This window comes from Heterocephalus glaber, unplaced genomic scaffold (genome assembly GCF_053883595.1).
Source record: "Heterocephalus glaber isolate CG9 unplaced genomic scaffold, H.glaber_assembly_v1.0 deba00001428, whole genome shotgun sequence".
In the NCBI taxonomy this organism is placed as follows: domain Eukaryota; kingdom Metazoa; phylum Chordata; class Mammalia; order Rodentia; family Bathyergidae; genus Heterocephalus; species Heterocephalus glaber.
The window spans coordinates 24,120,263-24,142,527 of record NW_028258293.1 but is presented as its reverse complement, the minus strand read 5'-3'; the positions used below and the strand labels follow the sequence as shown (position 1 = coordinate 24,142,527).

The 22,265-nt window shown below is 38.7% G+C and overlaps 1 protein-coding gene and 1 pseudogene across 1 annotated transcript; both read right to left on the bottom strand.

The window, feature by feature from the left end:
- Nucleotides 1-10,048: 10,048 nt before the first annotated feature.
- Nucleotides 10,049-11,085, bottom strand: LOC101723555 (olfactory receptor 52L1). Its single transcript, XM_004863496.4, has one exon. It carries the CDS (start codon nucleotides 11,029-11,031, stop codon nucleotides 10,078-10,080), a length of 954 nt encoding a protein of 317 aa, XP_004863553.2. The 5' UTR covers nucleotides 11,032-11,085; the 3' UTR covers nucleotides 10,049-10,077.
- A 9,092-nt stretch (nucleotides 11,086-20,177) lies between these two features.
- On the bottom strand, nucleotides 20,178-21,678 carry LOC101723910 (olfactory receptor 52K1-like; annotated as a pseudogene).
- Nucleotides 21,679-22,265: the final 587 nt, after the last annotated feature.

Genomic DNA, 22,265 nt, shown 5'->3' with positions numbered 1-22,265 from the left:
TGTTGTATATAAATTCTAAGCAATAATCAGAGGAGGCTTTCTCTCATGACCTTTTTTTAAGTGGATCATATTGGGGGAAGGCAATAACCAACTTTCTTCACCAGTTCTCTCCCTTAGCCTCAAGGGCCTGGGTGCCCAGTGTCACATTAAATTCAAAATCTTGCCCTTGTCCAGGAATCATCTGTCCCTCTCTGAAATCTCTGCACTGCTCTTTGGGAAGCCTGCATGAAGTTCTTAGGCATTAAACACATAGGATCCCTTGTGTTCACTGAAACAAGATTGCTGAGATGGCACAGCACCTCCTTCCAAGAGAAAGCTGGATTTCTGAATGTGCAAGTATCCTATACTATGGTTCATAGCATTTTCACTTCGTTCAAGGAAACCATTACAATAATGTGGAGTCTCCTGTTCTGAGTCTTCAGGTTTCCCAGATGTTACTGATCCAGCCCAATCCTGAGCCCTTCTCTTAGCCCTAGAACTCACAGATGAGACAACAGAGGAGACCCTGCTTGAGGAGTCAGCTGCCTGCATTGAGTAACCAGAACTGGAGCTGCTTCCTCGGTTCTGTTGAAAAAAATCTAGAGTGTTTTATAATCTGTGATTCATCCCTCACACGGTGCCACTCCCCAAGCTGGGAGCCTTAGTACTTTGGGATATGGGATTCTGGCAGCTGAATACCAGAGCTGAGTCTCATGAGGATTCTTGTGTGACCTTATGGACTGGGACTAATGGGTGCCTGTAACTGAAATATCAATTTGAAACTGCATCGAAAGTCAAATCTGTGTCCATCTGCTTGCCTACACAAACTACCCTCTTAATATTTCTTTATTCTCCTTCCAATATTGTGACATTGTATTAATAAATTTCCTTATATTGAACCTTCCAGAAATAATTAACAGACCTGTACAATTTCCTTCTTTTTGTAGTCTTCTGAATTCAATTCCACTGTCTGACACCTGAATGAATTTGTACAGCCAACTTACTCTATGTAAATCTCAGTAATTCAGTAAACATTTACTTTTTATTATCGACTATGTATGTTTGGCACTAGATTGGACACAAGAGCTTTTTAAAAAGGAAAATAAAGTAGTTATCATCCATAGCTTCTTCAAGATTCTTTTATAGCAATACATGAACTTATATAAATAGCTTATATCGATAGCTTTCTGTTGTTCATAAAATAAAGCCAGTTCTCTTAATATGGTCTACACACGACTGGATGAGCTAGACTATAACTTTCGTGAGGATTGGATCTATCTCAGTTGTCTTCTTTACTAACTTGATGTGTAGCATAGTGTTTAGAATGTAGTAGAATCTGTGCATTTTTACATAATCAATGCAAGATCATACATAACCACTCTTCTTACTTCTCCAGTGCATTTAAAATCACTTTTTTCAGTGAGTGATTATTCCTGTCAGTCACTGTTGAACATCTCCTAGGAGTCTGTGATTATGAAGTTGTATTAACTACTTCCCTGTTGCTAGGACAAAACACCCAACACCCACAATTTAAAGGAAGAGAGGTTTATTTTGCCTCACAGTTTCAGTGGATTCAGTCCATGGCCAGCTGACTCCAAGGTTAAAACAACATGGTAGAAAGTTCTGGCAAAAGAAAGCTGCTCACATCATGTCAGGAAGAAGCAGAAAAAGAAGGGTGGGGTTGGGGGACAAAATTATACCCTTCCAGGTCACAGTGCCAGTGGCCCACCTCTTCCAACCAGGCTCCACTTCTAAACACAGGAGACTTTGGGGAAAATTTGAGATCTAAACTGTAACAGAAGCTAAAGTGGAAACAAGTCAGTTTCATTGTGACTTTTTTTCATTTACCTCCTAGGCTTGACCACACAGATGGCAAATAGCCTAGTGTGTTGTTCATCCACTGCCTGACCACAAATCCTTGTCCTCCTATTCCCTGCTTTGTTTGGGAAGGCTGATCTCTTACAGCTGCTTCACCTGGTCACTGTGATCTGACTCTACTTCCAATTCACACAACAGGAGCCACCTACAGGAGATCCCAACACAGAAGGAGGGAGAAGCCTTTGTCCTACCCTCCACACTATACCTTGATATAATTCTGACAGTGGCCATGCTTCTCTATAACCAGAGATCCTACGGGAAGCTCCTCTTCCACAGCACCAGGGCTCACCAGGTTTGTGGAATATCACTCCCTCTCTCTACCCCTTCAGATCCGAGAGTGGTGAGAGCTTCCTCTATTCTTCTATTTATAATACCTCAGTATTTTGTCCCTTTATTAAATTCCTTTCTGTGAACCTTTCCCTTGTGCTCTGTTTCCTGCTTAGATCCTAAATAACACAGAAACTTGTGCCAGAAGTGGACCCAAGAATTGTCTCCCAAAACTGGATGCTAGTGTGTAGGATGGTTGGCAAATAGAAGGCAAGGTACTATGGTAAGAAAGAGTTTAGGGTGGGCTGTCCAAGTTAAATCTTAGCACCATGACCTTCTAGTTGTGTTACTTGGGACAAAACACTACACCTCTTTGGCTCTCAGTTTTGTTATTTAACATGAAGACAATAACAGTGATCTACATTATAGAGTTCTTGAAAACACTTAATGTCAATATATACATAGCACTTAGAACAGCTCATAGTATTATATATGTATTAGCCCTTATCAGCTGTACTATTTTACATGCAATTCAAATTAACCTCATATTCTCTTTTTGATAAAGACTCCTTAACATGCCTCATACTTTTCTCCAAGTTGATTTTTGTTGTTGTTTTCAGACAGGGTTGTTGTTGGCCCAGGCACTCTCAAATTGCTGGAATTACAGGTGTGTTCTACCATACCTGGCTTCTAGGTTGGACTTAACTGAATAACATAAAGCTTTGACTTTAGCATCTATTTACTCATTATACTGCCATTAATATAGAGTTACTTTTTCTGATCAAAATTGTTGGAGATAAAATGAAAAGCCTAAAGTCTGAGCCTACTAATAGTCCATATCAAATAACCTTTCAAGACCAGGACTGCAGAAACAAGACACAGGTAGTGGATTTAAAAAAAAAAAAAAACACCAGGAGGATTCCAGAATAAAAAGGTGGTAGAGATACCTGCTGTCATGCACTTGGATGTAGGTGAAGGTGGCCAGGATGAAAAGGGAGAGAATGACAAAAAGAAAGGAAGAAGAGGAAGAAGAAGACAAACATACAGGGAGGAAGAGGGACACAGAAGAAAATGAAAGGAAAGAAAATTGACAAGAACAGAAAACAAAGGAGAGGAGGGGGAAGGAGTTGGGAGTGGGCCGGGAGGGAAGACTCACTGGAAAATTAGAAGTCTGCACTCATGGTATTTGATGGCTGAAACTCACATGACCTGTGTATCCTAAAATCTCATAAGTTAACTGCTGTTTTTATTGGTTTGAGGTTTGTCCATAATATTCTTCTATTATCATTTTACTATCAAAAGTAATTTACAGTGTTAACTCCTTTTTCAATCACCATATTGATCTTTCATGTTTCTCTTCTTCAACGAGTCTTACTAGGGCTTTCCCAGTTTCATTAATCCTTCCAAAGAACTAACTTTAAGATTTTTTGTATTCTCTACTGTTTCTAATTTCTTTTTTATTTATTTTGCTCTTATCCTTAATAATTTCTTGCTTTTATTTATGTTGAGCTTATATTATTCTTTTTTATAAATTGACAACTTAGATAATTGATTTTAAGTCTTTCTTCTTTTCTAAGCATTTAAAGGTATAAATTTCCTATTTTTCCTTTAGCTGTATACCATACATTCTGTTATATGTCTTTATCAATCCATTTAAAATATATCCTAACATTCCCTGGGATTTTTTTATTTTAATCCATGAGTTACTTAGCCATATTTTGTTCAGTTTCCAACTAATTGGGGCATTTTACAGTCACTGTATCATTATTGAAATTCAGTTGAACTCTGTGTTGGTAACAGAATGTATTCTACAATGTTCTGAAATTCATTGATATAATTTATGACCCAGCACAACACTCCCTGTGGCTTTCCAGCCCTCCATGTAACATTATCAAGAGGCTCTTACCCAAGAGATGGTACTGTCTGTTAGGGGAGAATATTATGACAGAGGAAAGCTGTTTTTTCTCTCACCAGGAAAGGCAGAAGTGAAGACTTCTCTCTTCTCTCCCCCTCCTCTCCTTTGCTTGGGTTTCCATATGAGAGGAAGGATCACTAATGCAATTGGGCATTAATTGTGAGAACATGGATACAATGAGTGGGTTTTTTTGTGCTTCAAAAGCACAGTCAGAGCTGGAGACATATCTCCATGGTACAGTGCTTACCCACAGTGTAAGGTATCAGTGGAGGGTAAGAAGAAAGTTCCAGCTTATCTGTATCACTGCCTGTTTCGTGGATCTTTAAGGATGACACTGGGCTTTCTTTTGCTTTTTAGTTGAATATTGACCCTACCTAGCATAAAAGCCCATGATCTGATTTTCAGATAAATCTGAAAGACACCATTATCTCCTGCAGTTTACATTCTGCTAAGGCTCCAAGTCTGGGATCCTGCAATCCTCCTTGTACACCATGGGTTAATTGTACTTGGAGCCTGATATTTAATTTAAATATCAGGAGGAAAAGGAATTAGGAAGAGGTCCTAAGATCTAGAAGAAAGAGGAAGAAATTGAAATTCTTTTCCTATGTTTCCACTTACATTTTCCGATCATTACTTACCAGGGAGCCATTCCTACACATGGAAGTTATTAGGTTCTTTTTTACCTAATACACTATTTAACTCTTTGTGGGTATTCTCTAATACTAAGAGCACAGATAGAAGAAAAAGAGAAAATTTTTTACAAGAAGGATGGTTTGCTGCATATTGTAGTCTAAATTGGTAGTAATTTTCTTTCATGGATGAAATACATCATTCCATACACTCTTTCACTTTAGAATTTCTGTTGAGTAATTTACAATAATTCTGACAGGTTTGTCTTTACAAGTGACTTGGTGTTTCTCTCTTGCACATTTCAATACTCTATTCTTGATCTAAACTCATCATGTTAACTCTAATAGGAAGTGAGGAGGGGCTCTGCTGCTCAAGCCTATGTGGGGTTCTAAATGCCTTCTATACTTGGATATCAGTATCTTTTCCAAGATTAGGAAGTTTCTTTCCTATCACTGAGGTTTTTTATTTGATTTATTGAGCTTTTAATTTTCAGTTCTGTTTGGTTCTTTTTCAGAATCTCCTTCTCTTTGTTGAAGTGCCCCATTATATCCTGTATTGTCTTCTTTAATTCATTTAGCTGGTTATTTGTATCATGTTTGAAATCATTAATCATCCTAAAAATCAATTTTGAATTCTTTGCCCAGCATGTTATCCATTTTGATGTCTTTGCATTCACTTACTAATGAATTATGGACCTTTGGAAGACTTGTGTTGCCTTGCTTTTTCATATTTATCATGTGAGTCTGTTGATATTTATGCATCTGTTGGAATGAATATCTCTTCTATTTTTATGTGAGGGTCTTCTTAGTGACCAGACTTCTTTGGAGGACTAGATCTTGAGGAGAAAACAAACTGTGTAACAATGACACAAAGACAAATCAGATATTGAAATGCAATAAAAAACAAGAACCATAGCATCACTGATGACAGAAAAGGGCAATAATAATATAGAGTGAATTAAAGGCTAAAACTTTAGTCATTTGTAGGGAAATGGATGCACTTTAAGACCATAATGTCAAGTGAAATAAATCAGACATACGAGCTTAAATATCTCATGGTTTCACCTACATGAGAAAATCAAATTACAAATAAAGAGCAAAAAAAAGATAGATAATAGAAAAGTAATGGGATAGTTCTTTTGCAAAAGGGAAGGGAACAAAGAGGAGGGAGGGAAAGGGAGGAGAGAGGAAAGCAAAGAAATGAAAAAAGAGTTAAGATGTGCTGTGTACATGTACGAACTCCCCACGAGGAATATAATCATTGTGTACTGAAAATATAATCCAGTAAAAATAAAAATTAAAAAGTAATAATAAATTAATAATAAAATTGGAAAGGGCAAGGGAAAGGAAAATGGAAGAACTAAGATTATAAAAAGAAAATATGAGAAAAAAGAAGAGAAAAGAATGAGATTTTTTAAATCCACTTAAAACACAAAAATAAACAAAAGTAGAGGAAGGAAGCATCAAACAAACAAACAAAAAGAATAGACAAGAAAAAAATGAGTCTAAAATATTCCTGCTGAGGTATTTGGATGGGTAAAGATTTATCTAGGACCTGTGATATTGGTATCCACCAGGTATGGGGGAGGGGTGATGAATCAGACTGGGGGTCTGTTGTATTTTTCTCTCCACTCCTACTTAACAGGCTGGTTCTATGTGAATACTGAGCACTGCCCAGTCTTTCTACAAGGTGTCAGTGGTATATTATCTGCTGAGACTGTATCCGCTTCAGGGGCTTTTTGTTGTTTGTTTCCCTTTGTGAGCACAGAGCCACTACTATCCCCAATCAGCCTTGTGGCATGTGGGCTGGTCTAGTGTCCACTCACTCTGGAGGCTCCCCTACCCATGAACCTGAGGGCATGCCAAATGTCCAATCAGAGGCATATTTCCAAACACAATGGAGAGTGGGGAAAGCAATAGATCACCGAGTTCTGTACTGGAGGGGAGAAGTGATGGGAACCAAGCAATCTTCTGAACATTCAGATCCAGGCCCCTCAAAAAACTACACGTGTAAACCACTGGATTTACAGCTTGCAATGGCCCTGGGTTTCTTCTGCAGTTAGGACTGCTGCTCCAGTATTTATCACTGGGGCTGTTGATCCTCTCCAGGGTTACCCTGTGCTTCCAGAGTGGGGTTGGTTCCCTCATTCCCCAGGAGCCAGGGTTGAAGTAGTACTTTGTTTTGTACTTTTCCCTGTGTTGTCTTTCCTTTTTCTGTATGCTTTTTAGCTTTTCTGTCACCTCTTTCTTGATACCTGGAACTCTCCCTTTTTCTGTCCTCAGAATATAGTTTCTTCTTTTGAACTCTTAGCTCTTCTAACTTCCAGAGTCACGTCAAGAATACATCTATTCCAACATCTTACTCAGAACCTACATAAGTTTATTTTTGTTTCAAGCTCAAGTCCAGGTTGGTAACCCAGTGTCAGGGACACAGACAGTTCCACATTGCTACTGTTATTTTCAACTCCCATTTTCATCTAATGACCAAAGAAATCTGCTTCAGATCTCGCTATCATATCCATATTCCAAGCACTGTAACAACAAAAAAGCTGCTTCTTTTTATCACTTATCAAAGCAAAATCCCTCTAGGTTCAAGGAAGATGTTTTGTAATAGAAGTAACACACCATAGCCTGAGCTTCTCCAGGACAACTTATCAGAGTTTAAGTCCTAGTCCCGAAACCAACATAATAAGAACATGTAATTCCTCCTGCAATAAGAGAAACTCATACCACTCCTTCCTACTTCACCCACATGTGCCAGCCAAATTAAGGAAAAATACTCATGCTCCCTAAAGAAAATGACTATTTTTTTTAGTTGTAAAATTTACACCTAAGCATAATACCTCAATGTAACAATACTACATTCTAGCCTACTTCGAAGACTGAAATGTTAACATTAAAGAATTATGCCAGTGGGTCATTTGAGAGATGCAGATGAAAACAACACTGAGATTCCACCTCACCCCACAAAGAATGGCTGCTATCAAGAAATCAACCAATAACAAATGCTGGCGGGGGTGTGGGGAGAAAGGAACCCTTCTCCATTGTTGATGGGAGTGCAGACTGGTGCAACCACTGTGGAAATCAGTATGGAGATACCTCAAAGAACTAGGGATAGCGGTCCCATTTAACCCAGCTATTCCTCTGCTGGGTATCTTCCCAAAAGAATTAAATGAATCATACCACTGTGATATATATGCACCTATGTTTATAGCAGCACAGTTTGTAATAGCTAAGGCTTGGAAACAGCCCAAGTGTCCATCAACTGGAAACTGGATAAAGAAGATGTGGGGTTTTTTATAAAATGGAGTACTACTCAGCCATAAAGAATGAGAAACTAGAGACATTTATAAGTAAATGGATGCACATTGAGGCCATACTCTTAAGTGAAATAAATAGGACACACGTGTAAATACTGAAGTTTCTCTAGTGTGAAAAACTGAAAGTGTAAATAAATATTAAAATGATTAAAATGAATAATTGATGATTTGAAATAGGAAGAGAAGGTCCAAAGGGGTAGGGGTGGCAGGAGGGGAAGGGGAAAGGAAAGAAGGGAAAGGAAAAATTATGAGAAAAGAAAAAAATGGAAATGAAATCTATGTAAATAGGGAAGGGTGGAGGGGGTGAAGGGAGCACAGGTAATGGGGAAAAAATAAGAACCAAGATACATCATGTACAGGTACAAGCACCCAATGATAAATGTAAACATATTGTATACCTAAAATGTATCAATAAAAGAATTTTTAAAATTAAAAATTTAAAAAAAGAATTATGCCAGTGGAGGCATGGTAATGCATTCCTGTAATCCCAGAACTCCGGGAGGCTAATGCAGGAGAATGATAAGTTTGAGCCCAACCTGAGAAACTTGGCAACTTATCAAGATCCTGTCTCCAAATAATCAACTTTTTTAAGGGGCTGGGGATGTAGCTGCAATGCAAAGGCCCTGGCTTGAATCCCTAGTACTGAAAAAAATATAGTTATACCACCTCTTAGGACAGTGTCCAACAAGCAGGATGTAATACACTGATTGTGACTGACCTTTTGTAAGTTTTTACCCAGTTCCTGCTAGTAGAAATGTAAGATCTAATTGATATCACTCTATATCCACTATTTCAGAAGTTTGCTAAGTGGCATGACTGCTTCTCTATTTATAGTACTAAAACATTAAAGCTATTTATTCCAACACCAGAACCTAGCACATTTTATTAGTCTCCTTTTACCATAAGCAAAAATATTTTTAAAATTTAAAATACAAACGTACTTTTAAAAAAGAGACAGCCATAAATAATGAGAAACTAGAGACATTTATAGCTATATGGATGCATATTGAGGCCATACTCTTAAGTGAAATAAATAGGACACACATGTGTAAATACCGAATAGTTTCTCTAATGTGAGAAACTGAAAGTGTAAATAAGGATAAAAATAATTAAAATGAATAATTGATAATTTGAAATAGGAAAAGGTCCAAAGGTGTAGGGGTAGTGGGAGGGGAAGGGGAAAGGGAAGAAGGGAAGGGAAAAATTATGACAAAAGAAAAACAATGGAAACAAAATCTATGTAAATAGGGAAGGATGGAGGGGGTGAAGGGTGCACAGGGAATGGGGAAAAAATAAGAACCAAGATACATCATGTACAGGTACAAGCATCCAATGATAAATGTAAACACATTGTATACCTAAAATGTACCAATAAAAGAAATTTTTAAAAAAGAGACACACTGTACTCATATTATTTTTAGGATCTGCTATATACAGTACCTGCCCCACTTATATTTGTTTTAAATAAATAACATTCACATTACAATGAAGGATGCTTTTAGGCTTTCTGAGCTGCTTTGAAGAGACCTTATGGTTACCCAGGAGCCCAGTAATCTGCAGCTCACTGCACTTCCTCAGAGGTATTTTTTTTTTTTTTTTTTTTGGACCAGGGATCGAACTCAGCACCTTGCGCTTGTGAGGCAGGCACCAGAACCACTGAGCTAAATCCCCAGCCCACTCACAGGTCTTAAGACACTCTAAACCTGAAAGTAGGCAAAGGTTGAGACTTTCCATTCTCATTCCAGACAGTATTGCATGATCAGGCACTGGATGACAGCTTGAAAGGTGGTTTATCCAGAGCAGTCATCTGTTTCTCCTATTTCCTACTGCCTCTGATAAAAGGCATAGAAAACTACTGGGATCTGGATTTTAAAAAATAATGAATGGAAAAGTATTTCACAAATCCAGATAGCCAGATATATCTCATAGACTATGGAGCCAAGTGCCTGTGGGTATTCTTTACATTGGTCTAGTAGGAATAGAAGAACTATTCATTGTGATATGGCCACTATCTACATAATTTATACCAGCCTTGGGCTCTTGGCTGTATCCATGGTAGGAGCCACTGAAGAAAATAACTGGGAAGTGTTCAGATCAATTCTTTTATGTAGAACACCTTGAGCACTCGCTGGCGAATCTGTTGAGTCTTTACCCCATAGACAAGAGGATTGAGAGCAGGTGGCACAAGAAGATAGAGAGTGGCCAGAAGAACATGGATGTGATGGGGCACATGGTGGCCAAAGCGGTGAGTGAGGAAGGAGAACAGTCCAGGGATGTAGAAGACCAAGATGACACACACATGAGATCCACATGTGCTAAAGGCTTTGAGTCGGGCCTCACCCCCTGGAACCTTCAGCACTGCCTGGAGGATAAGAGCATAGGAAATGCCAATAGCCAAAACATCCAGCCCAACCACAAGCACTGCTACTGTAAGTCCATAAGCTCGATTTACTGTAGTTTGTGAACAAGCAAGTTTTACCACAGCCATATGCTCACAATAGGTATGGCTTATGATAGTAGCCTGGCAGAAGCTGAGGTTCTGTAACAGGATGGGAAAGGGAATGAGAAGAAGTAATCCACGCATCAGCACTCCCATTCCAATGTGCCCTACTACCCTTGGATGCAATATTGTGGGATGATGCAGAGGGCGGCAAATGGCTACATATCGGTCCAGAGCCATAGCCACAAGTACACCTGACTCCATGGAGGAGAACGCATGAATGAAGAACATCTGGACCAAGCAGACAATGTACCCAATCTCATGACCATGAACCAAAAGCACGGCAAGGGCCTTGGGTGCAGTGGAGGAGGCCAAGACTAGGTCAATGGCAGCCAACATGGCCAGGAAGAGGTACATAGGTTGGTGCAAGGAAGAATCAGTCCAGATGATGGAGAGAATGGTAACATTACCCACTAAAGCCAGAAAGTAAAGGACACCCAGGGGCAGGGCTATCCAGTGCTGACTTTCCTCTAGACCTGGAATACCTACTAGGTAAAAAGAAGGCTGGAGTAGCCTCCAGCTGAAGTTGCTGAGAGCCATCATCAATGGCTTAGGGACAGAAGAGAGAAAAGAAATCAATGTGATGATTTCTCCATTCCTGATACATTATCACATTGGCCATATCTGGCTACCATCTTCATGAGAATGAGGTGGCTTAACCTGCAAAATAAGGAAATAAAGTTAGATAAAGGAAGAAATTTCCTTTTCTGAAAATAATCTTTTTATAATTGAGACCTCCACATGTCTAAATTAGGATAGGTCTAGTTTTATTTGGCAATAAGAGTGCTGCATTGGAAGAGATGTTTAAACTCTCCCATTCAATCACTTATATTTTGGAACTATCAACTTGAAAGAATTCTCTTTATTAATCTCTGGATATTACTGAACATTGTAAGTGAGTCTGTTGCTTTTGAAACTACTCTCCCGCGGTTTCCATGACCTAACATTCTACAGCTGCTTTTCCTGTTGCTTCAGTCCCATCATCTTCTCCATCTCATTATAAGCTGATTGCAGAGTTCTATCCTCTTCTCCCTTCCTTATTCCATACATTATCTCTGAATTGACTTCAACCGTTCCCATGGATTTAACTATTTATATTTTTTCATTATTCTAAATATATGTATTTGAGTCAAATACCTTTCTAAACCACAACTCCATTTTCCATTTGCTTCTTTAACATACACCATACATTCAACATATTCCACACTGGATAAATTTACCTACCATTCCCAATCTTTTCTATCTCTTGACAAACTTTTTGTGGATTACATCACTACCTATCCAACTTGATCTAGAAACTTGGAAACTATCCTCATATACTCTTCCTGTTACCCCTTCGCCAATTCCTATTAACCATATTTTAACCTCTCTTATACGTACCTCTTTTTCTCAACCCTTGATGTCACTCTCTGCCTTAGTTAGCACTCCAAATTTCTCTTATCTGTATTGTTTCATTAGGTCTTTCTGCCTTTACTATGATCCCCTTCCCAATCTATTTTCAACCCTGAAACTACAGACTTTCCAAAAATCCACAGGATATCATGTCGCTCCTGTGGTTAAAATCCTTCAATGAACTAAATGCATGGAATAAAATCATACATTTAAGACAGGCACACAATGTTTTCAAAGCTTATCTTTCGTGTATAAATTATGTCTTAGAGGTAATATATTCCTACACATGTATTCTGCTTTAGCTTCTACAATATTCTTAGAGTTATATAAGTACACAATCTTATTTTGCACGTTCCTCATGTGTATTCTTCCTCCTTTATCGAAATTGATCCATTTCATTCCTCAAAAGTCAGAATCCACTCCTTCCCATTTAGAAGGACTCCCTGACTCTGTTAGAGCAGCACATTATGTTAGGAGCTCTTTACAATGCCCTTTTGTTCATCCATAGATTTCCAAATGTCTCTACTGTAAAAATCCTTCAGAACCTTAATGCTTTATTTCAAGAGACAGAATCATAGTTCATTAACCTTGGTAATCAAAAGCTAGCATGTGGGATCACTTCACAATGCAGTGAGGTAAATAAAACTTTGGAGACAGAAAACCTTGGATCTAAGCTCTGTCTTTTTCATATTCTAGGAATAAAACTTTGGTGGAAAACTTCAGCTAAGTCTTGAATTCTTCACCTGATAATATAATAGATATTTATCATACAGTCTTATTATAAATATTAATTAAATGATGCATGTAAAGTCTTGATACATGTTTTTCTGTAAATGATAGTTATCCCTATCATTAACATCAACATTAAAGGATGACTAAGTATGAGAGCACAGGTTTCTTTTTCCTCTTTGCCTCCATGACTTTCCTTCTCTGTTTCAAATTTTCAATATGTCTGTCTTTCATCATGCATATTATAATAACTCGGTGTGTCTGACATCTCCAAGTACCAAATAAACTGGTGATATAACCTTATCTATATGATTCACCCCCCTCAAACATTGTAATAAAAAACCTGAAACCACATGTTGGTGTCTGTGTGTTTGCCTTAAAAGATAAATGAACTCTGAAGTAGTATTTTCCAATATTGGGGCATTCGCATGCACATGTAAAGATGAAGTTAGGATCATCTCTGTTCATGTGGATTGCACATCTACAGGTTACTCAGTGAGTCTTTTTCATAAATCAATAGTGGCTATAATATTGCTCTAAAACTATAATCATGATAATGATAAAATTTGAAATGCCCAGTTGGCATGTATCTACTAGCCTTTGTGTTTCTTCCAAAGTCAGTAGCAGTGATATTTCTACTGAGACCTCCAGGAGGATCTCAAAATCATACAAAAATTCACTTTTCAGTGCTTAACATTCTAAAGAGAGAAATTTAATTCTCTTTCTTAGCTAATTCCTGTGCTACAAGCTGCAGCCTATTTCTCATTTTTAGCTGAGAAATCAGAGAATAGCTATGCAGTTGTAGGGGCACCCATGCTTAGACAGAAGCTGTGTCAGTGGGGCTGTGAGGCTGAACCCGAACAACTGTGGGTGAAGGAGAAAAGCAGAGATACCTGTGCCTGAGAATAACCTGCAAGATGGGCTAACTTAGAGGAAAAGCCTTGAGCTGCTTGTTAAATGTTAATAACTAAAGTACAAGAGATGCTTCTGTGATCCTCAGAGGAAAAGAAGAAGGGACCAAATTCCCAGGAACTTAAAGGGGAAGATGTATTTAACTCTCACTAGGAAGAGAGAATAACTGACAAAGAACTGGAATCATTTAACTTCTACTTATTCATGTAGATTTAAAGCAAACTACCTAGATTTTGTGAAGTTGTACTTAATTTCTGTAAGGCAATATGACATGTGTAATTTTCTTTCTTATCATAATCTCTTTATTGCTTCATCATTCCAATGATTGCCTTATGCTATAAAACTACTATTTTGGGGGAGGGGCAATGGGATAAAATAACATTTATTTTTTTTAAAAAACCACTATGTCAGTCCCTAAAGAATAGTGACTATACCTTACTTGTAGCAGTCTCAGGGCAACTCCAGACATGACTGGAATCTATTTAGCAATTGGAAACATTAAATAAATAAATTAACATCCACGTGATTAAATTAACCAATAAATAAATAAGAACTTGGCAAGGCACAGATGGAACTCAAAGGATAGAGCCAACGTGACTCATTGTTCCTCAAGCAAAATAACACCCTAGGGGTGCTTCATGATATAACAGGCCCTGCTGAATCTTCCTATTCTTAGAAGGTAGGAAGAATCCTAGATGTGTGTCAGAAATGAGGGGTTCTTATGGCCACTAGTAGTCACTTCTGCCACCGCCTCTAAATGGGCAAGGAAGCTCCTCTCTGGGATGTGATCTGACCATCTCTCCTTAATCTCTTTCTTAACAGTGAACTGAATTTCCTGAGAATTGGAAAAAGAGACAGACAAGAACATAGAGAGATATTAGGAGAAGATACAGAAAATAGTGAATCTATGACAATGACCTAAAAGAGATGAAAATAAGAGAAATCAAGCTCTCAGAGACAGAGCTTAAAAAAAAAAATCTGAGACACATACAATATGCCTGACCAGGACATATTTCTGGTCTCTGGAATTAATTTCAGGATGCATCTTTTAGTGTTGAGTAAGCTTTGCATGACATTCAGCAAGACAGAGAGAACTTGGAAAAGGAGAAAATTTCCAGAAAGTTTTCACTACATCCTTCCCTGCTACATCCCTCTTGCTCAACTCTAGACATTTCCCATCTCCACTTCAAGCTCCATGATGCTCTCCTTCTCTAGATTGGGAGTAACAGTGATGAAGAGAATTTTTATTCAAAAGGGCTGCATAGCAGTCTCTGAACTCTAAAGAGAAAAACAAACACATCATTCAAGATCTATAAAGTTTCCAAAGACTTGAAACATGACTACTAGCTCTGGCAAGCCTTGACTAAAGGAGCTGTATCCTCATGTACTATGAGTGGTGAGAACGCCAACTTAAGACCATGCCAAATGTCCCTGTAAATGCCTCAAGCTGATCATGAAGGTTTAATGAGATTAGTAGGTGTCTGTAATCTCACAGGTTTATTTATAACAATGTTTTCTCCCCAAATTTCTGTCAATATTCTCAACTCTTCATGACAGTGCTCAGGTCATATCAGAAGAGAACAACTACTCTGATTCAGAGGGAAATAAACTTGAAATTGCTAAGAGGTGTTAAACTAGAACCACACAAACCAAGACAATAAATCTTCATAACAAAGATTGTGAGGGAAGAAAAATCCAGCTGTTGGTAGGCTTCCCCCAACCATAACCCCCAAGACTGACCTCAACTTCCACACCTGATGTTGGCTGCACCATCTCACCACTGGTTCTGTCATTTTTACCCTGAAAGTCCTATCTTGATCTTTCCCCAAGGTATGGAAGTTGACTGTGAACAGGCACTGAGATGACAGGATGCTAATATCAGTTGGCAGATCCCAGAGGACTTAGAGAAACACCTGGACAAAGGCAAAGTTAGCCTACAGATTGGTGGGAGGCACAAGGATCTAAGGTACTACCCCCAGGGAGAGGTGGTTGGGCAGGGAGGCAGAGCAGGTAACAGCACTTGTACCAAATCAAGTGGCTCACCTCTGTCCAGTGTTAACTATCACTCCTACACCTGTGCTTTGATAGAAAACCTCATTTTCTGACAGTTGGGAAATCTCAAACTGCTCTGGAACTTAGATTTCTTACTCTTGCCGAACAATCTTAAACCCCAGTAAATTCTTTCATGATGTTGTGGTTCAGTATGTTTATTCCTTTCAGTTCTAGGAGTATTGGCTGCTGGAACCTCATAACTGAGTCACTTCTATGCTTTAAAAAAGGCTGCTTCACCTACGGTTATTTTCCTTCTCTTGTCCAGCTCACACACAATCACTGGTGATGTAAGGATACAATGACCTAACCCACTTTATTCAACTGAAACAGTATTGAAGCCTCATTCCAGCTCAAGAGGTCCCACTGGGTTGGCAGAAGTACCTGAGAAAACTGTGTCACAGTTTAACTTCTTTCTCTGATCATTCTACTTTTGTCACTCCTGAGCAGTCATCACTCCCATGTATATCTCTCAATAAAAGTCCTGTGGGCATATTTCTCCTTCAGAGTCCACTTCAGAGGAGCTCAACGTTAACACAACTGTCACTTGCCTAGGATGACTGAGTAATTTGCTTATCCTGTGTAGGAGTATGACACATGGAAGGACATCAACTGCACTGCCATAACAAGTGGTGATAAGTAGGGCCCCTCAGACAGTCCACTCTGGGAAATTCCCAATCAGATGGTCTGATCCTTCCTCTACCATATCTTTCCATCACCCAGAAGATCCTTCCCATGGCCCAATCTTGACTAAAGTACCACTCCACTCAGTGCAGACATCCTCCTTGAGAACAATGCCTCAAGTGCACAATCCATTCATTCAGTCAGTCAACAAGTATTTCATTCACAGCTGGCAGAAAGCTCATTTATTCAATATATATAGGCTTTCCCTAGCTTATAATTTTTCAGTGTTACAAAGGTGCAAAAATGATATGCATTCAGTAGAGACCAGGCAACTTTGACTTTTGATCTTTTCCAAGCTAGCAATCTGTAATAAGACATTATTACTGGGCAGCAGCAATGAGATGCAGTTCCCAGTCAGCCACACAATCATGAGAGTGAACAAGTGATATTCTACAGTGTACTGGGTTGCTAGGCTGGGATTTCAATAGGTTAAGTGTATTAAACACATTTTTCACTTGTGATATTTTCAATCTGAGATGAGTTCATTGGCATTTAACTCCATCAGAAGTTGAAGAGCATCTGTTTTGAAAATCTCCCAACTCCAGGTACTCTATTGATATCAGAAAAAATAAATATTATGATAAGACAGTCCTTCTGAGTCATTGGATGATACATACTAAGTACATGATCACATAAGTAATTAATAGCATTTATAAGTATTCAAAATGAAGACTACTGCATGTTGAACGTACAATAGGAAGACCTTTCCCATCTAGGGAGCGCACAAAAGAACTTCTTAATCCAATATGGTAGCCAAAAGAGGTGGTGAAAGGTGAAAGGAGGTGTAGGAGTCAGCCGAGGCCACAAAATCTATAAGGCAAAAAGAAACAGGATCTGATATTTTCAAAGACTTGAAAAGTTTCAAAATTCAGGGTGGTAGTGCTTAGGAAATAAGCCTAGAGATTAAGCAAGAACCTTGGCATATAGGGTCCTTTAATCCATGTTAAAGAGCTATGGAAAACCATGAAGGATTTTAAGCAGAGTACTGGTACATGACCTCATTAACAAAATATTATTCTAGGAGAATGGATAGAAAGGGGTTAAACCAAGATAATAACTATTGGAAAGAAAATGTAGAGATCTCTAGAGAGGTTCAGGGACATGTCATGGGAATGGTAGATGGGTAGGAATCTTTGGGGATAAAGAAACCAGGAACATAAAAAGCCATTTTAATGAGCCATCCACATGAGTACTAATGTTTCCAACCACTATCATGGTTAACCAAAAAATAGAGAAGATTTTGACCATGTCATCATGTAATGAAGGAGAGTGATGAGGAGAGATTACATAAAGTGAGAGCAATAGAGGATGGTATGCATTCTACATGAATCCCAAGGGGCACTACTCTGTGCTTGTTTGTTTGCCTGTTTGTACACAAAAAACTGAACATTTCATTTGGGAAGAAGCACACTAAATTCACCATAAATCCAGAGATAGAAAAGGTCTAAGAAAATAAATGACCCCTACTAAATGGGAAGTATAACATTTCCAACTGACATGAAATTGAAATAACGGTGTCACTAGTTCTGTTTGCATTTTGAAGACATTAAATGAGTGTGTGTGTGTGTGTGTGTGTGTGTGTGTGTGTCTGTTCAAAGTCTCTATCTCAAGGAGTCGAGGTACCATGGAATAAGAGCTAAATACAGAAAAGCTGCCCTTATTAACAAGGTTTTTTTTCCACTAACAAGATATTCAAAATAGAATTGTTCAAAATTAGTTTGCTCAAAGCACTTGGAGACTTCTAGGTCCACTGATGGCAGCGATTACTCAGTCTTCATTTGCAGATCTTTGCTCCACTTCCACCTATAGATCAGAAGCAAAAATAGGATCAGTCTGCACTTCTTGCACTTGATTTGAAGAGCTATCTTCTTTCCAGTAATACTGAAGACAAATATCTAACAAAGAAAAATGACATTAAAACAGATGGTATAAAGCAGAAGCCACTTAGGAGAAAGATTTCAGGTAGACTCCCCCCTGGGTACAAAAACTAAGTTGTGCCAATTCAGGTTTGTAGTCTTGCAAATGTTGGCCATTGACAGCGTCATTTCAACCCAAGCCAGCTGATGTCCCACTCCTGAGAATTAGTTCTCTATGACTCAGAACTAATACCTACTACAGCTCTATCACATTTTATTGTAATTTTTGTATTTCAAGTTCATCTCACCATCACTCTGGAAGCCTTGTAAATACTCAAAATATGAAAGGAAATAATGAAGAAAAGAAAGAGGGAGCAAATGAAGAAGGTAAATGCTGTTTTTCTGTTTCCTCTATACTTATACATACCAGTGAGTCTGCCCTACAAGAGTATCCATGCTCTACAGTGCCTCTGTGCAGTGTCTAAAATATCACCATTACTAACTTCAAATTTTGAAAAGACTGAGTTAAAGAGATGTTGGTCTTGATGACAATAGTGATTATAATGACAATGTTTCATTTCATCAATATAAATACACTGAATGCTTATTATGGAGATTTATGTGGTTGCTTATTCAGAATAATCTATTATATTCATGTGACTGATGAAGAAATATGCTAATAGTAATACAATCTATTAAAATAAGATTTATTTATTAAACAAACATTTATGGAGAGCATATAATATGCTAGTAACTATGCTAAGAATATAATAGAAATTATCTATTAGGTAGGCAAGACAAAGATCATTCATCCAATCAAATAGGTATGATTATAAATTATGATAGATAATTAGAGAAACATACACAGAGATTAAAAAAAATGAGTGACTTGATGTTGCTAGTAAAATCTTTTCCAAGGAAGTCAGGTTTGAACTGATGTTCAAGATGAATGGATAATGTGAGAATAAGAACAGGAAGTTGTATTACCATGAAAAGGGGCCCAGTTAACCCTGTCTAGAGACAACTACACATTTGAGGAATTTAGAGAAGGACGTTTATATATGCTAGGAATATATAACACTCAGACAACATTATATATTTCAAAAATATGCAAAATGTAAGAATATATAACCAGGAGGTTAAATTAAATACCAATGGTAAGAATTGAGAAGGGAATAAGCAAGAGAGGAAAGAAGACAAAACATAAGTACACAGAAAAAGAATTCGAAAAATAATTAGTGTGTGGCAATAAACTTTAAGTTTGATTAACTCAAGTCTTGAGTTGCTCTTGAAACTAAAAATGAAAAAATAAAGTTATCATTACTCTCAAAGATTGAAAATATATAATACTATAGGGAATTAAGATGTGTTGTGTACATGTACCAACTTCACATGAGAAATGTAAACATCATTTACTGCAAACATGTACAAATTAAAAAATAATGCAAGAGGAGGCATCAAAAGTCACCCATCTCAAAAGCAGACTGAAAAAGTACATAGAATAAAGAAAGCTCTATCTACAATTTTGAAGTCAGATAGAACATGAATATTTTAGTTTCTCATAAAATAATGCTAAACTGTCTCCATAATTTGCCACTTTTCTTTCTCTGCAGTGCAAGTTTCCCTGGTAGTCAGGGTCTATCCACTCTCATGTACAGATTGTGAGTAACATGGTGGTGAGGCACTCCATTTCTTCATATGTCCAAACTAGGCATCCAGTTCATCTCTCCCTAAGCTCCTGGTCACTTGAATCCAAGACTATCAGTCTTGCTTCTTCACATTTATAAATTCATGCATTTACATTATCAGTACAAATACAAACTTTTAGGGAAAAAAATAACAGAAAAAGGCTTTGTAATTGCTCAGTTGAGACACCACAGCCCTTCTTAGTCTTTCATCCCAATACCTAAACATCACAGAAGACATTTCTCAACTTACAGTCACCCAGAATAACTTCATTTGCTTTATCTTCACTGTCCCCACCAGGTAAGTGACGTAGTTGTGGGGCTTCTGCCCCATGGGGAAGAGCCACCCTGTCCCCTAAGTTCCAACTAATGAGAATTATACTCAAATGGGCTCAGTCCGCATGGGGCATAGAAATGTGAACAGCCGCTCCCGAATCTTCTTGGTCTTGATTCCACAGACAATGGGATCCAATGCAGGGGGAAGGAGCAGGTAGAGATTGGCAAGGATGACCTTGGCACCAGAGGCTGTGTGTATCCCAAAACTCTGCATGACCACAGAAAGAAAGCCTGGTCCATAGAAGAAAAGAATGACACAGACATGGGCTGTACATGTGCTGCCTGCTTTACCACGTGCCTCAGGTGAAGGCAAATGCCTTACTGTCTCCACAATCTGCCCATAAGAGTAGGCAATAAAGGCCATATCCCCCACACCAAGAAAGATTGCCACAGTGAAGGAATAGAGGTTGCCCACAGTGGTTGCCCCACAGGACAGCTTCACTATTGCCATATGCTCACAGTAGGTATAAGCAATTGTGTGGGAGCCACAGTAGGGCAGCCGGTGGGCCAGACTTGGAAAAAGGATGGTCAGTCCCACACCTCTCAGTACCACCAGGCCTCTGATCTTGGTGACAACAGCTGGGGTTAGGATGGTTGCATAATGCAATGGGTTACAGATAGCCACGAAGCAATCCAGGGCCATGGCCACTAGCACCCTTGACTCCATGGCAGAGAACGCATGGATGACAAACATCTGGGAAAGACAGGCATGGAAGCTGATAGTTGTAGCACCAAACCAGAAAATGGTCAGCATCTTGGGCAGAGTGGAGAGAGAGAGGACCAGGTCCACAAAACAGAGCATGGTGAGAAACAAAAACATAGGCTGATGAAGCCTATGTTCTGTCCAGATGAGAAAAAAGCAGGACACTGTTTCCAGTCAGTGCCAGGAAAAACATGAAGCAAAAAGGAATGGAGATCCAAACGTGGGCAGCACTCAGCCCTGGAATGCCAGCCAAGAAGAAAGCAGGTGGAAAGAGATGAGAATCATTGGAAAGGCTTCTGGTCATCATCCGACGTGGAGGAACACGGCCCACTGCCAAGAAAGGTAGACAGGTGAGGTTCGATGCTGTGGAGATTGGGAACTTAAGACATAAGGCCTTCCTAATGCCAACACCACCACACCACTCTCCTTCACAGTTCTCAGAGAAAAGGTCAAAAATAATTTTCAGTTTAGCCAAATTTTTTCAAGTTCTTCAAAAAGAGGCTAATGGGTTGGAGATACACTAGACAAGAATTTCAAAAACCAGGTTACAAGATTATATATCCCACAAATATGTGTGATCTGGGGCAACTCACATAACCACATCTGAGTGATAAAATCCTGTTGAATAAAAATCATTCCCATCCAGCTCATATTCCTAAATTCTGTATACTATGCTTGATTTAATCAACGCTGACCCCAGATAGTCTTCTAGCCTCATCCCATTATACTTCACCTGAAACTGTGAAAAACACACACAGAAATTGTCAAACAATAATGTCTAGAATAGCTCTAAATTCAGAGACATCCCACTCTTCCAAAACTCACATGACTGCCAAGGTTACAGAATAATATATGGTCCCTAATGACTCCAACATTGCTTAGGGTCTTCCTTGGATAATTCCCATATATTTCACTTGCTTCTTTACCCAATATCTCAGGAAATGGCCTCACGACTTCCCTTATCCCCTCTCCTTCAAGGTGGAGTAGACACGAAGTTACTGCTCACCTGGAATAAAAATACCCTCCTGGTAAAAATAATAATGTGAAGGCCAAACAATTACATATTACAGCCATCTTACTAAAACTGGGAGAGAAAATTTGCAGATGTGTCTTCCAGCAGACTACCACACTAAGAGTTTATAAGATTATTCATGTTCCCATGATGTAGCATGTTCAATACTATCAGTTTGAAGATTAGAAAACTGAGGTCTGGAAAGAAGCAAATAACCCAGCTTCATACCTCTTTATTAGTGAATCAGACCACAACGCCCAACCAGTGACTACCAAGTTAGAAGACATCATCCTGTCCCTGTGTTGGCTGGGGCTCCTGTGGGCCAGGGAAGAATCCCCTGGGTCCTTTGAACATGAGGAAAGGGGAAGTACATGGAGATTAAATCATAGGACAGATGAGGAATGATTTAGGGATAATGC